Source organism: Pseudonaja textilis, chromosome 1 (genome assembly GCF_049901715.1).
Source record: "Pseudonaja textilis isolate UNSWEBS1 chromosome 1, rPseTex1.2, whole genome shotgun sequence".
Taxonomy (NCBI): Eukaryota; Metazoa; Chordata; class Lepidosauria; order Squamata; family Elapidae; genus Pseudonaja; species Pseudonaja textilis.
Genome location: NC_141990.1, coordinates 128,688,273 through 128,704,675, shown reverse-complemented (window position 1 = coordinate 128,704,675; position 16,403 = coordinate 128,688,273). Strand labels below are relative to the sequence as shown.

Here is a 16,403-nt window from a genome sequence, read left to right as displayed (position 1 = left end):
TAACCAGTTGCATAACTCCCTAAAATGTCTGTTTCTAAGAAAGTTATGGGATTTCTTGAATTTGGATTCTTATAAGTACCTTGTAGAAATTCTTCTTCTGATACAATCTTAAGACAGAGGAACTATTTACAGACTTACAATATTGCCCGTCAACTGGAGTCTAACTTGCACACAAAAATTTCCAGGTATCTTTCATGGGTTTGATTATTTATCCTCAGAGCTGGGAATGGAAATTCCAGCCTGCAGAGAGCTTTGGAACATATCCATTATTTGGGATAACTGATGTAACAGAATTTAACGTTTAGTATTGCTTGAATTTTGAGGTCTGAACAGTTTTGCTGTAATATATGAGTTTTGAAATATTCTGTGCAAATCATCTCTATTTTTATTAATAATTTAAACCTCTCTGCATAGTTTATACAAGCTGGAAACATTAATAACATGCTACCTTATTTTATCCGTTGGTAATAATCATATTCCTTTTGGCTAGATTATTGAACATACACACATACCACAAACATAAATCATCTATTGTGTCCTATTTTATTTCCCCTCTCTGTGATAGTCATTATTCTTTCATGTTATTTGGTGGAGGGAAGTTAGGGTGGGTTTTTTGTATTAATTATACTGCATTTTTTAAATAAGAAAAAAGCAGCTTCACAATATTTTTATAAGATTGCTTCCCCCCTCCCAAAAATGTGACTTTTTGTTTTGTCAGTATTATAACAGAAAATGCCTGTGGTCACGATGAAGACTCAACTTAGCCTATCATAACAGATGGTGGGACAATTTGCATTTTAAATAGCTGTTTCAGGTGCATCATCAGTCTGCAACTTGCTAAAGTTGCTGAGTTCCTTCCTAAAATTATAGGTGAAACCAGGGGTGGGATACGAAAGGGTTAACTACCGGTTCCGGATTTACGAGCTTCCCTGCCCCCTGTGACCCTGTAAACAGTCACCTGTAAATCATCATAAATCATCATTAGCATGCTACCTACTGAGAAGCAGCCTTTGAAACAGCCCTCTTTTCTTGTTTTTTAACTGCAGCTGTGGCTCATTTGGCAGCTGACGTTGAAAAATCAGGAAATAAAGGTCAGGTAAGAGTCCAGGTAGGCGGGTGGGCAAAAACATCAGCAGACATAGAATCAGTTCTATGTCTGCTGCTTTTCAGAGCTACTGGTTCTACAGAGGTGGACAGAACCGGTAGAAACCCACCCCTGTGTGAAACTCGAAAAATTAGAATATTGTACAAAAGTTCATTTATTTCAGTAATGCAACTTAAAAGATGAAAGTAATATATGAGATAACTCATTACATGCAAAGCAAGATAGTTCAAGCTGTGATGCGTCATAATTGTGACGATGATGGCTTACAGCTCATGAAAACCCCAAATCCACAATCTCAGAAAATTACAATATTACATGCAATCAATAAAACAAGGACTGTACATAGAACAATATCAGACCTCTGAAAAGGGCCCTTTTGCAGCAATTACTTCCTCAATGCGGCATAGCATGGAAGCTATTAGCCTGTGGCACTGCTGAGGTGTTATGGAAGATCAGGATGCTTCAATAGTGGCCTTCAGCTCTTCTGCATTGTTCAGTCTCACGTCTCTCATCTTTCTCTTGGCAATGCCCCATAGATTCTCTATGGGGTTCAGGTCAGGCGAGTTTGCTGGCCAATCAAGCACAGTAATCCCACGGTCATTGAACCAGGTTTTGGTGCTTTTGGCAGTGTGGGCAGGTGCCAAGTCCTGCTGGAAAATGAAGTCATCATCCCCATAAAGCTCGTCTGTGGAAGGAAGCATGAAGTGCTCCAAAATCTCCTGGTAGACAGCTGTGTTGAGCCAGGACATAATGAAGCACCAACACCAGCAGATGACATGGCTGCCTAAATCAACACAGACTGTGGAAACTTCACAGCATCTTGCAATGTGTCTCTCTCCATTCTTTCTCCAGACTCTGGTTCCTTGGTTTCCAAATGAGATGCAAAAGTTACTCTCATCAGAAAAGAGGACTTTGGACCACTGAGCAACAGACCAGTTCTGTTTTTCTTTTCTTTTTTTAATAAAGTTTTATTGAGTTTTAACAAAACAAATAAAACATCTTATTTGAGTACATCATTGTTCTGGACACAATTTCATATGCATATTCATCCTATGTATTCGACTTCATATCTTACTACTCTTTTTCCAACTTCTCACTATTTCTCCCTTTATTTGTCTTAATTTTCTTTTATGGCTATCTCATTTTCTTCTTATTCAATTGTATTTCTTTTACCTAAATTTTTATATCTTTTTATTCATTGTACTTATACTTTCATTTGTCTTGTTTACAATTTCATATGTTCTCTTCCAACATTCTTAAGAAGCAAAATTCCCCCTATGATTGCCAATTGAAGTACAAAGCAGAGTCCTTTAAATCTTATTGTTATTATCATATGAAATCTCATTAAACATTGAATTTGTGCATTCTAAAATTATAACATTCAAATTTCTAATATCTATTTATCATGTAAATCTCATCATTCAGACTCTGCTTTGTACTTCCCCTTGAAAATGTAAAAAGTAAAATTCTAAAAACAGCAAGAACAATATATATATATAAACATTAGTAAACAAAATAGTTATACAAAATCATTCTAGTACTGGTATGAGCCTTGTAAATCTTTCACATTTCTTTTCAATATCTATCAATCTTTGAGAACAATTGAAATGTTTCCCTCCCTTCTCCATTATTACTTAACTGTTAATAAGCATACCATTGGATAGTCATACAGTTTTATCTTATAAATTATTTACTATTAATATGCAAAATAATTATTCAAATTCATTGTAATAACTGGTATAAATTCTCTTATAAATCTTTCACATTTCTTTTCAATATTTTATCAATCTTTAGAAACAATTTCAAAGTTTCCCTCTCTTCTTTATTATTGCATTAATTACAAATAAACATACCATTACATAACAATACAGTTTTATCTCATAGATTATTACTTATTTCATTTCTAACTCATTACAGTATTCTTCTGTCACAACACTATCTTCTGTACCTTTGCAGAATCCTCACTTTTAACTAAATTTAACCATTGTCTCTGTGTTTTCTAGCTGAGCAAATACCTTTAATCCTAGTATGTTTCCCCCTTTTTTATTTCCTGTTTTTGTCCCTCATAAGTTCTTTCCCTTTCTATCTTTCCCCCCTTTTTCTCATCCCTTTTTCTTATACCCTTCTCTCTCTAATTTTCCCTTCTGTAGTTTTCTTTTCTGCTTCTTCTTGCTATTATACTTCCTTTTCAGACTATTTTTCTTTTTGGCTGTTCCCTTTGATCTCAAACTTTTAACTCCTTTCTCCCTTTTTCCCCTTATTACTACACTTTGCATTATTTGAGCATTGAAAATGGCTTCTTCTTTGTCCCACCCTTCTTCTTGCTCTCGAAGCTTTTCCTTTTGCCTTTCATAGTTTAGGATCTCTATTTCAAAAAATTCAAATACGAAGCCAAAGGATCTTCCTCTCCTTTCTGTATCTTCTTCCTGTTTTTTAAGACTCATCTTCAATTCCTCCAGGAGTGATGGCATTTTAAACACTTTTGAACAACTACCCGATTGACTTTAAGTAAAAACAGAAAAAGAAAGAATGCCAAAAACTTTTTTTTTTAAATCACCAAATGATCCCAGACTGTTCCTTCTTGTTTCTTTCCTTTACTTTTCCTTTCCGTGGGTTGCTGTATCTTTTAATAAGATTTCAGTTACAATGTATCCTTGGGAGTCTTTTCAAAGTTTCACTGTTAATCCTCTTTATTTTTCCAGGTGGCACTCCATTTTTCCATGATTCCAAGTTCCACCCTTTTGCCTCCACTCTTCTCCTTTTTAGGGCTTTAAAATGACCAAGAAAAAAAAAAATCTTTATTCTCCTTTTGACACTTAGATTTCAGCTTAAGGTTGCCTATTAGCGTCAGAATAGATTAATATAAATTTCTTTCCATACCATTTGTAATTGTCAATATAAAGGTAAAAAAAGGATTTTTAACCCCCTTTTCTCTCTCCTTCGCCACTTAAAGATCTTTCAGAAGTATCCCTCTAGGTATTTTTAGATTCAGGGTACCTGGCTTAGATGTTCTCTGTTGTTTAGCCCGGTCTGTCCTGCTTTCCTCTTTGTCTTATCCAGTCGGGTTCTTCTTTGAGGTGGCCATTTCTGACCACCGCTGCAACCGCCTTTGGGAAAGGGAGCTTAGATCAGCCAAAGAGGAGAGATATGGCTCCCCTCCACTTGGCTAGCAATCTCCCCCCTCTTCACTACCTCTACGGGGTGGCTTCAGCCCCGAATCCAAAGGATCAGGGTGCTCCAGCGGCGAGCACAGATCAAAACTGCACACGATCATGGATTTCAGTCTGTCGCTGAAGAGACCCAAACCAGAAGTCCCAGTCCTGTTTTTCTTTAGCCAGGTAAGATGCTTCTGACGTTGTTTGTGGTTCAGGAGCGGCTTGACAAGAAGAATACGACATTTGAAGCCCATGTCCAGGATCTGTCTGTGTATTGTGGCTCTTGATGCACTGACTCCAGCCTCAGTCCACTCCTTGTGAAAGTCCCCTACACTTTTGAATGGCCTTTTCCTGACAATCCTCTCCAGGCTGCGGTCATCCCTGCTGCTTGTGCACCTTTTTCTTCCACACGTTTCCCGTCCACATAACTTTCTATTAATGTGCTTTGATACAGTACTTTGGGAACATCCAAATTCTTTTGCAATTACCTTTTGAGGCTTTCCCTCCTTATGGAGGGTGTCAAGGATGGTTTTCTGCACAACTGTCAGGTCAGCAGTCTTTCCCATGATTGTGATTCTTACTGAACCACACCACAAGCTAGGCAAACACCTGGGCACAAACAGATCCCCCCTGATACTTCAAACTCGAACACCCAACCAGGCACCCAGATGAAACCTAGCTTCCTAACAAATGATAGCCATCCATTTACCCAGAGCCAAGCTGCACAAAAGGCCTCCAATAAAGGAACACAATGTTGCCAGCCAATCAAGATACAAAAAGAGCCACAAAACAGACACAAGATATTAGAAACACCAATCAAGCAGAACACAGCAAACTCCAAGACCAATAAACACAGACCAAGATTCCCAACCAATCAGGATGAAGAAAAAAACATTCTGGCACAGCAATTGGCTGCCCCAAATTTAAATCTGAAACCACTATAAAAGCCTGACTCACAGATGAACACTATACAGAAGCCTGATGATGGCAGATGAGATTCTGCCAAAACGTTGCTACAACTTTAAAAGCACAAATATAATGACGTGGGAAAACACATATATATATATATATATATATATATATATATATATATATATATATATATATATATATATATATATATATATATATATATATATTTGTTTTCTGAGGTTCTCGTGGTATTTGTATGTGGATCTTTGGTTGTTGGTTTCTCGCGTAAGATTCGAATATCAGGCACGCTTTGATGAAGTCTCATTCATCATCTTCAGGCTTTGTCTTCGGCTCTTGCTTCTCAGACTGAGAAGCAAGAGCCGAAGACAGAAGCCTGAAGATGATGAATGAGACTTCATCGAAACGCTGCCTAGATACTTCGAATCTTACGCGGAGAAAACCGAACAACCAAAGATCTCTATCTATCTATCTATCTATCTATCTATCTATCTATATCTCATTCCATTCCAATTCAATTCTATCATTGATATTTAGAATCTTAACATCTTTAGCATTTCTTTTCAATTGAATATCATACTTCCTTGTGAACACTAATAAACTTTCCATAATATATTCTTTTTCCATATTTCTCTTCACTTATATTTTTATAAATCATTAATAATAATTAAAATGTTCCCATTCTTTCCTAATTTCATTCTCTCATTCACTTTATTACATTTATTTATTAACAAACATTCCACTGCATTACAATAAGTATTTTATTCATCATTTTAATCATACATTGTTTCATATTTTCTAAAATTATTTCTATTTCTAATATAACAATACTATCTTATGTACCTTTGCAGAATCCTTTTTTCAATTAAACTTTCACCCATTATCTCTAAATACTTTCAATCCTTATACATTTTCCCTGTTTCTCTATATCTTGTTTCTGTCTTTTATAACTTCTTTTCTTTTCCTTCGTCCCCCTCTTCTTCTCCCTCTCCCTTTTGCCCCCTTGTCTCTCTATTTCTAATTCTCTCTTCTGTGATCCTCTCTCCTGTTCTTCCTAATATTGTAATTATTTTTCAAACTATTCTTTTTTTTGGTTTTTTCAAATCTTAAATTTTTCACTCTCTTTCCCCCCTTTCCTTTTTTCTCCCACATAAAATTACTTGATCATTAAAGATCACTTCTTCTTTGTCCCAACCTTCTTGTTCTACAAGCTTTTCTTGTTGTTTCTCACAGTTCCAGATTTCCATTTCTAAAAATTGAAATATGAAGCCAAAAGAACCTCTTCCTTCTTGTGAATCTTCTTTCTGTTTTTTAAGTTCCATTTTCAGTTCTTCTAAAAGTGATGCCATTTTAAAGACTTTTAAACAACCACCCAATTGATTTTAGTCATTTAAATCCAATAGCCAAAAATCCAAAAATCACCAAGTAATCCAAATAATCCAAAGCTGTTTCTTCTTGCTTCTTTTTTCCATTTCACTTCCTGGGGTTCCATTATTTTGTTACAAAGTTTCAGTTAGAATGTATCTTTTAGGAATCTTGTTAAGGTTTCACTGTAAGTTCCTTTTAATTCCAGGCAGTCTCCTACATTTTTCCAGATCCCGCCCTTTTATTCTTTTCTTTTCTCTCCTTTCCTGGTTTTAAAGGTTTTTGAGTATCCAAAAGTCTTTATTATCCCTTTGACATTTTATTTTCAGCTTAAATGCCTATTGTTGTCAAAGTGAATTTTTGTCAATTTCTTACTTAAATCTCTTGGCTGTCAGTATAAGGAAGGGAAGAAAAAAAAAGCCAAATCCTTTCCCTTCCCTCTCTCCTTCACTGCTTCAAAGTCTTCTTTGGGAACAATGTTATTTTTTTATAGTTCAAATTCCAGGGTACCTTACATTGTTGCTTTTTCAGTTTAACGCAGTCAACCAAACCTTTCTCTTCTTATCTTCCTCCTGCACATTCTTTTCCGGTTGAGTTCTTCTTTGAGGTGGCCATTTCTGACCACTGCTGCAACCGCCTTTAGGAAAGGGAGTAATGGCCAGCTGAGGAGGAGAGATGCGGCTCTCTTCGACTCTGCTCGTGGTCTCCTCCCTCTTCACCACCTCTATGGGATGGCTTAGCCCCGAATCCAGCTGGCTCAGGGAACTCCGGCAGCGAGCACGGATCGAAACCACGTATGATCACAGATTTCAGTCCGTCACCGGAGAACCCGCCTATGTTCATACTCTGAAGCACCCTTTCCAGGTTGAATTCAAAGCACTGCACTGGCCTACTAATTAGGACTAAGGTTTCTTGTATAATCAGATAATAGTTGATTCACTATATTTAGCAACAAGTTAGATATAGGACAATAGTGGATTTAAATAGTTTATAGATGATCTTTACACATCCATGACTTCTAATCCTAGGCTCTAGGTTAAAATAAACCATTCATGAGGAGTGCCAAAAGATTATGCAAGAGGAGCTCAAATTTTTCTCAGTTCTGTACCTACTATAGAAAATTCTTCATGAAAGATTTGATATAATCGTTGTGACAATTCATGTTTTGTTCCAGAATTGCTATCCAGTAACACCCCAATTATATAATAATTACCAAAGCATGGATCTTCTTTGAATAATTCCCTCACTTCAGAACATAGCGTGATGAACCTACTTGGTGGCAAAGCAGCTGATCCATTTCCAGAAAACTTTAAAGAAGATTGTTCAAGGACTCTTAACTGAAATATTACAAAAGTTTTTTTTTTAAATCACTATGAGATTCTCTTTGCTGTTAGTTACAATCTTAACAAATCTGGGACAAAAATCCAGCAAGAAGAACTTCAAAAATTGATGTTCTAAAAACCAGATATAAGACAACTTTCCTTATTAGAATTATTTAGATATGCAAAAAGGCAGTCTATCACCTGGCTGACCTACATACATAATGACATGTTCAATATTTGATTTGAAGCAGGGAAGCTACATTGATCTAGGATAATAAGTGAAATAAACTGAAATAGGTTAAAAAAATAACAACAGGAAGGAGAATGGTAGATGAAACCAGGGGTGGGATCCGACTGATATAACTATAGGTTCAGTGATTTTACATTTTGTAAAAAATGTAATTTTACGAGTAAGAATAGAAAGGATAAAAAAAGCATTCTTGTAATGAAAGGGAAGGAAAAAAAGAGGTCAGGTGAAGGGAAAGAAACAAGACACTGCATAGAATGAAAATAACACTGAAATAACAGTCATATCAAAACTTTCTGGGCTTTTTCTTGTAAAAGAAATCATTTTTAAAGTTATGGCTGTTTCTCTCCTTCTTGCTTCCTGTTGCTCTTCTGCCCTTCTACAAATACCAGCTGAGTTGCTGGAACCATGGGGATGAATAAATCATATTCAAACAGACAATTCATCAGCTATTTTTGCACTGCTTCAGCCAACCAGCCCTGCATGTTAGCTTTCCAAGGAAAGGAAAGTGGTTGAGGGCCATCAGTTAATTACTCACAACTCCAGTTCACTTGCTGATAAATAAACCTTTAGTGGGCAAAGCCCTAAATTAGGCACAAAGCACAGATTGCAAACTAAGGCAGAAGCCTTGTAAGAATCTACATGGCAATTGTTCAAATGCTGAACTCTTGAGCAGATCTGATAGAATAATGTCCCAAATACATTTTTCATAGTTACGTCTACATGCAGCGTAGACAACTTTGAAGCTCTGACATTTTAAATGACAATTCCCAGTACACAAAACAGTATGGGAATTCTGGGGACTACCATCCAAAATATTTAAGAGCACTAAGTTAATCTGCCACATGTCTAATAGCTACAAAGGGAAATATACTTTTGCTATTGTTTTCAAATAATTAAACTTTAGTTTCTCTTTGTAGAGTTTGTTATAATGATATCATTTTGAAATTACTTGTTTTAGAATTAGAAATTTTGAAAATTACTTTCAGGAAGTTTTGAAACGTAATAGCAATATTGATAACATAATTCAATACTGATGACAATAATGATTACAAGACCCAGTTTGGTCTAGTGGTTAAAGAAGCCTGCAAACTGTGATTTGTGGTCCTACTTTAGGCATGAAAGTCAGCTAGGTTACTTTGGGGAAGTCATTCTCTCTCAGCCCACCTCACCTCACAGGATTGTTGTTGCAGGGAAAATAGGAACGAGTTCTAGGTATATTTCCCATCTTGAGTTATTTATAAAAACAGTTAACAGTGGGATAAAAAAAATATAAAAAATAAAAACCCACCATAAGATTTGAAGCACTTACATTTGCATTGGGGACACTTCCACTAACACAGATGACATCTTGTTTTTGAATTGTTAGTACCTCTTTTGAAAGCTTCAATCGGATTTCATAGGCATTTTCAGATATTTCATCATATAGCAAAGCAATTCCAGTTTTTGTCTGTAAAGCAAAATAATATTAGAGATCAAAATGACAGACTTGTGAGCATGTTTCTTTTCAAAATGATACGGTTGTTTCTATAATGCTAGATGTGCCTACCTATAATAACAGATATTTCTCATCTATTTCTTCAGAGCAGAGTGTTAAGAAGTTACAGAGAGATTTTTAGGGGAAGTATTCCAAGTTCCAATTTTCACGAGTTAACCTACTACTGATACCTAATTTAGTTCTTACATATAAGCAAAATTACATCGCATAACTAATAAAAAGGTCTCATCTAGTTCCATTCACATTTTGACAGAGAAGACCAACTCTTCTATATTGTCTCTTAAATAATTTATGAAACCTCTGCCATTTCCAACGTTAACACACTGCTATTACGGTTTCCACCCAATGCTAGGCGAAAAACTATTTTAACCATTTTAGTAAGTGACCTCAAATTCTGAAAATAACATATCTAAATCACCTTGCCATGCAGAAAAAAGAAAGAAAATCTATGTTGCATTACAGCATCAGTGGTGGGATTTGGGGATATTGAGGTATTTCTTGGCAAGCAGATAAGCTACAGAAAATGTTCATCTTACATCCATTACTTTCAGCAATTATTGAAACTTATGGCGGAGTTGAAAAAATTAAGGACCATCAGTCCTTAAAATTCCCACTGTCAAAGTATCCCCATGATCACATGACTGTGATCCAGACAGTCAGGTGACCTGGCTCATGATAACATCACAGTGAACAACGTCATGTGATCATCAGTTGCAACCTTCCCTGCAAAGTCAATTGGGAAGTCAGCAGGGAAGATTATAAATTGCCCCAGTAAATTTCTCCTGCTGATTCCGCCCCCCCCACCCCAAGGATTCTACTGTGGAGTGCGAAGTCCATAGCATCCCCACGTCTGCAGTACCACCCTCCCTCCTGTAGCCCTTGCTGACCTGCTCAAGGCCTCCCCGCCTCCTCACAGCACACTCTCACTTGGCACCCATGCACCCCCTGTGCTCCTGCCTCTTCCCGCTTAATGACTCACACTTCCTGGGATTATAATGGCAATTGGGACTGCAGAATGTGACATGATGTCACATTTTAAGACTGCATTGTTTAGCAATGATAACGCTGGTCCCAATAACCTTAAGAGCTCTATTAATTTTGGGCAGTACAAGAATAATATACTTGATCCCGCTTCCTTCAGGGTTTTGCAAAACTACTACAGAGGTTTGACCTTAGATTTCATAACATTTCTACAACCAAAAATTGTTTTATTTAGTATAAAAGTAAAACTCGGGTGGGAAAAAAGCATATCTGAATTAAAACTGAAGAAGATAAGCACTGTATTAAATTTTTTAAAGTAGGATAACATTTTGATATTATTCAGGAAATCAGTAGGAAACAAGAAGACTTATTATCTGATCATTATATTGAAAATACAAGTAGAAATGTCAGGTATCGGCAAAGGAAGCAATGAAGTAGTAAAATTTATTGCACGCTTTTTGATTTAGATAAAGTGTATGGTAAACTTGAATTATGGAACATTTTATGTGAATGTGGAGTTGAAGGTTAGTTGATGAATGTGATAAGAGTAGCACAGAATGCAAGTAAAACATGCAGGTGACAATAGTTCTAACACTGAACCAGGAGCATAAAAAATGTGTAAGATCCCCTTCATTATTTAACTGGATAGCCCATGGCCAATTGAGCCAACCTTTCAAGGATATTTCCTTACTTAAATAGAGAAACAGAATGGCCATGGGTGGGGGACCCCCCCCCCAAAAAAAAAAAAAAACAGTGGCAATGTGCTTCTCCACTGACTTTGCTTATAAGAAGTTGGAAGATAGAGGAAAATGGAAGGAGTCAATTTATGGGATAGAATGCTGGCCAAAAGATGGTGGGTGCTATGAGAATGAATGAAAATGAGAATGAGAATTAAGAGAATGAATGTTTCTTTTAAAAAATTGCGAGTATATGGTAGCATGTATCTATATACTTTGTCACATGGAACTGAAAACTGGGTATGTCAGGTGAAATATAAAACTAAGCTGAATGTGTTATAAATGCGCTATGTTAAAAATGCATTTTTGTAGAAACAGAAGGGATTGGCTCAAAAATGAATGCATACCAAAAAGCACATAGAGATAATATGGTCACATAAAAGAACAAAGGAGGATCAAACTGCCAAATATATAGCATAATTACTGCTGGCCTTGAGTATGATAAAGTAGAACTTTATGTAAAGGAATTGTGAAAAGGCCGAGAGGAGGGGGAAGATTAGAAAAGTTGTAATTTGATGAAATTGATGAGAGATAGATTTTAAAAAATCATGGAGAGGTTTGTTGAATAATGTTGGTTAAAATATATCTTTTTTCTTTTCCTTCTCCCTCCTTTTCTTTCTACTTATCCCAAGAAATAAGAGTGGACTGCTTTTCATTTAAATTATTTTCACAATTTAATAGTTTCATAATGCTGTGAAACTATTCAGATGCTGGCTTAGTCTGGCTGGAAGTTGTAAGGGCGTGGATGGGAAGACACCAGCTGCAAGTCAACTGTGATGACCCAGGGTGGGATACAAACAAATACAGTCACAGAAAACAGGTGAAGCCCCTTTTATTCCTTCACTTTACTTCCAAGCTCTGAATATTCTTGACGGAAGCAAAAAAAAAACCTCCCACACAAATAGTTACAAGAAGAAGGGAAAAAGCAACACAAACCAGGCAAGGTAAGGGTTGGAGGACCTCCACAGATAACATACACTGAGAAGGACACCAAACTCAGAGAGAAAGCATAAACTAGAGATATTTCCACACTTTGTTTCCAGCATTCACCCATATGTAGGTCCATACTCTTATACAGTTGTCACAGCTGCAGCCCATGAAGAGGATCAAGGCCCTCTCCTCCTGAGTAGACCACATCTCTTCCTTATCCTCTCCTCCCTGCAAGCCCTAGGATGGATAGGAGATGGGCCTGGGTCCTCCTCTGACTGCTCAGCCAGCCTCTGCCCTTCCCCAGCCTCCTCCACAACCTCTGCAGCCATACTTGCACTCCCTCAGAGTCAACCCAGCACTATCTACTTGTAAAGCAATTGCCTGAAAAGTATTTTCAATAAAGAAAAAATAAAAACATATAGAAATGTAACATTTAAACAACCGGGGGTTCATCGTTGAGAGATGTAGGTGTAACCTGGTTTGAGATTGGAGTCACTTTGAACATTTAGTTTGTTTAAAAATCCTCAAAACAATTTATAAGAGATTGAAAACCCATAAAATAAACAATAATCTGCACGCATTTCATGTTTGCAAATAACCATGCATTGTCTTGCAGTCAATAAATAGTTGTAGGATGCATTTACCTCTGAAGGAGGGAAATGGTTCATAATTGATTTGGTTACCCAACTGAGATAAAGAGGTTTTCTTTATGTCCTAACTGACTCCACGTTTCAGAAATGAGATGTTTCATTTCTATACAAACACAAGGGAGAAAAATATCTTCTCCAATATAATCAAAAGTAACAAGTGTACTTTCATCAGAATGAAACTGTAATATGCCTTCATCTTTTATGTGAACAAGCTACACTTTGATGTAGCTTTAGAATAACGAAAAATCATGTCTTCTTAATTTGAAGGCACTGCTCCCATAATTTGGGCACACTATGTGAACAGATAATGGAATTAGAAAAGCATGACTCTGCTTTGCAAAGTCAAGATGACAATGACTAAGGCAGGTAGGCAAGCTCAAAGAGATTACTGGTAATGGCTGTAGAAAAGTTACAGGTTACAAAAAAGAATAGGTCAAAATCCTGCACATTTCTCTCTACAACAGGAGGCACCAACTCAGCAGTATTTAATTAACTAATTGCTTTTATGCCTAGAGAGCCAACGCAGTCTTCTAATTAAGATACTGGACTAATATCAGGAAGATCCAAATTCAAGTATACTTTCATAGACATTCACAGGGTCTTCCTTCAGCCCAACTTCCCAGCACTGTTAAAAGAAAAAGCAGTGGTACGATATACAGTACATTTCTGTTGCTCCTGAATTTAAAAAGTATACATGGAAAGCTCTGACCATCTCACCTGACACTCTCTATGCAGAGAGAATTACGGCAGAGTGAAAGGGAGGGAAATGGGAAGAGTGGAAGGAGAGATTGACAAAGGAGGCTGGAAGGGAAGGAAGATGCAATGATTATCCTAGCCTGGCTCTGCAAAAAAAGCCAAAAGCAACTTAAAAAGCTCACCAGTGTTTTGCAAGCTGCAATATTTTACAAGCAATTTGAGATTATTTAAAGGCATGAAAATGCCTTTCTCTATCCACCCACTTAATCTGAGTTTGGTGAATGACAGTGGCAGTCTTCAAAATGAAACTGCTACGTCAGGAATTGTGTAATGAAAAACAATCAATATGAAAAAGATTTATTTCATAAAATTGTAAGGTACTGTCATTGTTCTATATGCTATATAAGTTAAATTAATATGCATATTTATTTCTTCCCTAATCATAGCACCAATGAAATATTTGCTCTATTCTTGGGGAGGAGGGTGGGAGTTGCACAAATGTCATGTTAGGAACTTGTGGTAGGTATTAGAAGGTGGGATTTTCTTTGAGAATTCCTAACATGCAAACTTAATGAATGCATGTGGAGAGAAATGGGATGATGCAAGCAAGCTGTTCCAAGTTATGCAAATTTCCTCTTCTGAACAGATGAACTGTGTGCATGTAGGGATTATTCAGAGTTAGGTGCTAAAAACACTTCATCCATATTCTCTGAAATCAACTAAGGTGAGGGGCTTCTTGATATATGCTGGACATAATAAATGCTTCATTCTCAACTCACTAGACACAACTAGACATTAGTAATGTCTTAGAAACTAAACTGTGGGGAAATAAAACTGAGTTAAAATGCTGTGCGTAGTGGAGTGTGATGGAAGGATTCCTGAGGTTTTCAGGAGATTATAGGCTTTTTTTTTTAAAGAAGGGTACAGCTAATTCTTACCATTCATATCTCATACATGATTACATGTATGAAAGTTGTTAGGGGCTGTCTTTATTTATTTTTCTCTTTTAGGTAAGATACACAAAGAACAATCTTATTTTTATCTTGAAAACACTTTTTAAAGCCACCTCAGCAGGATTGCTCCCCTTGACCAGTAAATCTTGCTTCGTTTGCACTACGGAAATTTTTCCCCTGTGTCCTCTTTGCACTGAGCCAGGAGTGAGTTCACCAGAGGAAAAGGTATGAACATTTTGATTTGCAATCCTTACGATGAAATCGATAGTTTACCTTCATTACTCTTTTACATAAAAATGCAAAAAAATCTACTTCGGAGCACATGATCTTCCAAAGTATTGAGGCCAGTCAATACATGTCCACTGATGCAACACCCAATATACAAAAATCCTGAATGGGAAAAGGTAAAATAATCTTATATACGTAGTTCTCAATTAACAACCAGTAACTTATTCAAAGTTACAGAAGCACTAAATGAGGATGGTTATGACTAGTATTCAAAGTTGCAGCCGTTGCAATATCCCCTGTTTCACATGATCATTCTTTGTGACCTTCACTGCCTGCTTCCAACAAAGTTGATGGGGAAGCTAGCAGGAGGTCACAATTGATAATCACATGATGTCATGCTTAACAACTGTGCAGGATTTGCTTAATGATCACAACTGGGACTGCTGCTGCAAGTCAGGGTGGTCACAGGATGTTGTACTCTACAACTGTGTCTCTTAGATGGTGGAATTCCCAGTCCCAATTACGCTAATTAACCAAGGACAACTCATAACTAAAAACTATACATAGAAAAAAACCTGAGTTAATAGAGCATAAAGTAAAGGTTCCCCTCATACATATGTGCTAGTTGTTTCCGGCTCTAGAGGCAGTGCTCATCTGTGTTACAAAGCCGAAGAGCCAGCGCTGTCAAAGGCGTCTCTGTGGTTATGTGGCCGGCATGACTACATGCCAAAGGTGCACAGAATGCAGTTACCTTCCCAGCAAGGTGGGCCCTATTTTTCTACTTGCATTTTTACATGCTTTTGAACTGCTAGTTGGCAGAAGCTGGGACAAGTAATGGTCACTCCATTATGCTGTGCTAGGGATTCAAACTGCTGAACTGCCAACCTTTTGATCAACAAGCTCAGTGTCTTACCATAGTAACAAATAAATACACACAGCTCTCAAATAATCCAATATTTGAAAAAGATGATAAACCAATTTCATAAAATACATGGGGCAAAATCTTGCATCTCAAAAATGTTGAATGGGTGTCTTGAGGCTATAAGGATCTGGATGGGAAAATATATATTGAAGTTGAATCCCAACAAAACAAAGTTGCTGATTGTCCATAAACTAGCTGGCTATCTGCTTTGGTAATGACTGTGGATAGGGTTAGGATTAGGTGTCACTGTCCTTGAAGGAGCTGGTCTGAGAACTGGAGATCCTTCTAAACTCTTGGCTACTGCATAATAAGCAAGTGGAAGGTATGTTTAGAGCAGGGGTGGGATTCAACCGGTGTTACTACAGGTTCGGTATGTACATTTTGCGCACGGAGGAAGTCTGAGAGTGAAAGTCCCCAAGTCTTAAAGTTGTCAAGTTTGAAGACCCCTGGTATAGTGAGTATAGTTTCACTATCCTTTGTAATAAGGATCTGGATAAGTTTCTGCACAGGACAGCTGATGCATGCAGTTCTGCTTTTCAACTTTTTCCTTCTTGTCTCCTCTATGATTTGATCCAGCAAAGCAGGCCCAAAACCTGTTCCCCGGTGTTTTTCTGACCGCACAATGTTTGGTCACTGATGTGGGCATGGTGCAAAGAGGCTGTGGCCTGATTTGGCATTCTATGA

General features: G+C 37.0%; 1 protein-coding gene across 1 annotated transcript in view; it reads right to left on the bottom strand.

Moving 5' to 3' along the window:
* Positions 1-10,646, bottom strand: part of SNTG2 (syntrophin gamma 2) — a 180,892-nt gene extending 170,246 nt beyond the window's left edge. Inside the window, exons 1-2 of the mRNA XM_026726560.2 lie at positions 10,602-10,646; positions 9,437-9,574 (exon numbers count right to left, since the gene is read on the bottom strand). Coding sequence (XP_026582345.2) covers positions 9,437-9,574; positions 10,602-10,646 — 183 coding nt within the window. The remainder of the gene's footprint in view (positions 1-9,436; positions 9,575-10,601) is intronic.
* Between the last annotated feature and the right edge of the window lie 5,757 nt (positions 10,647-16,403).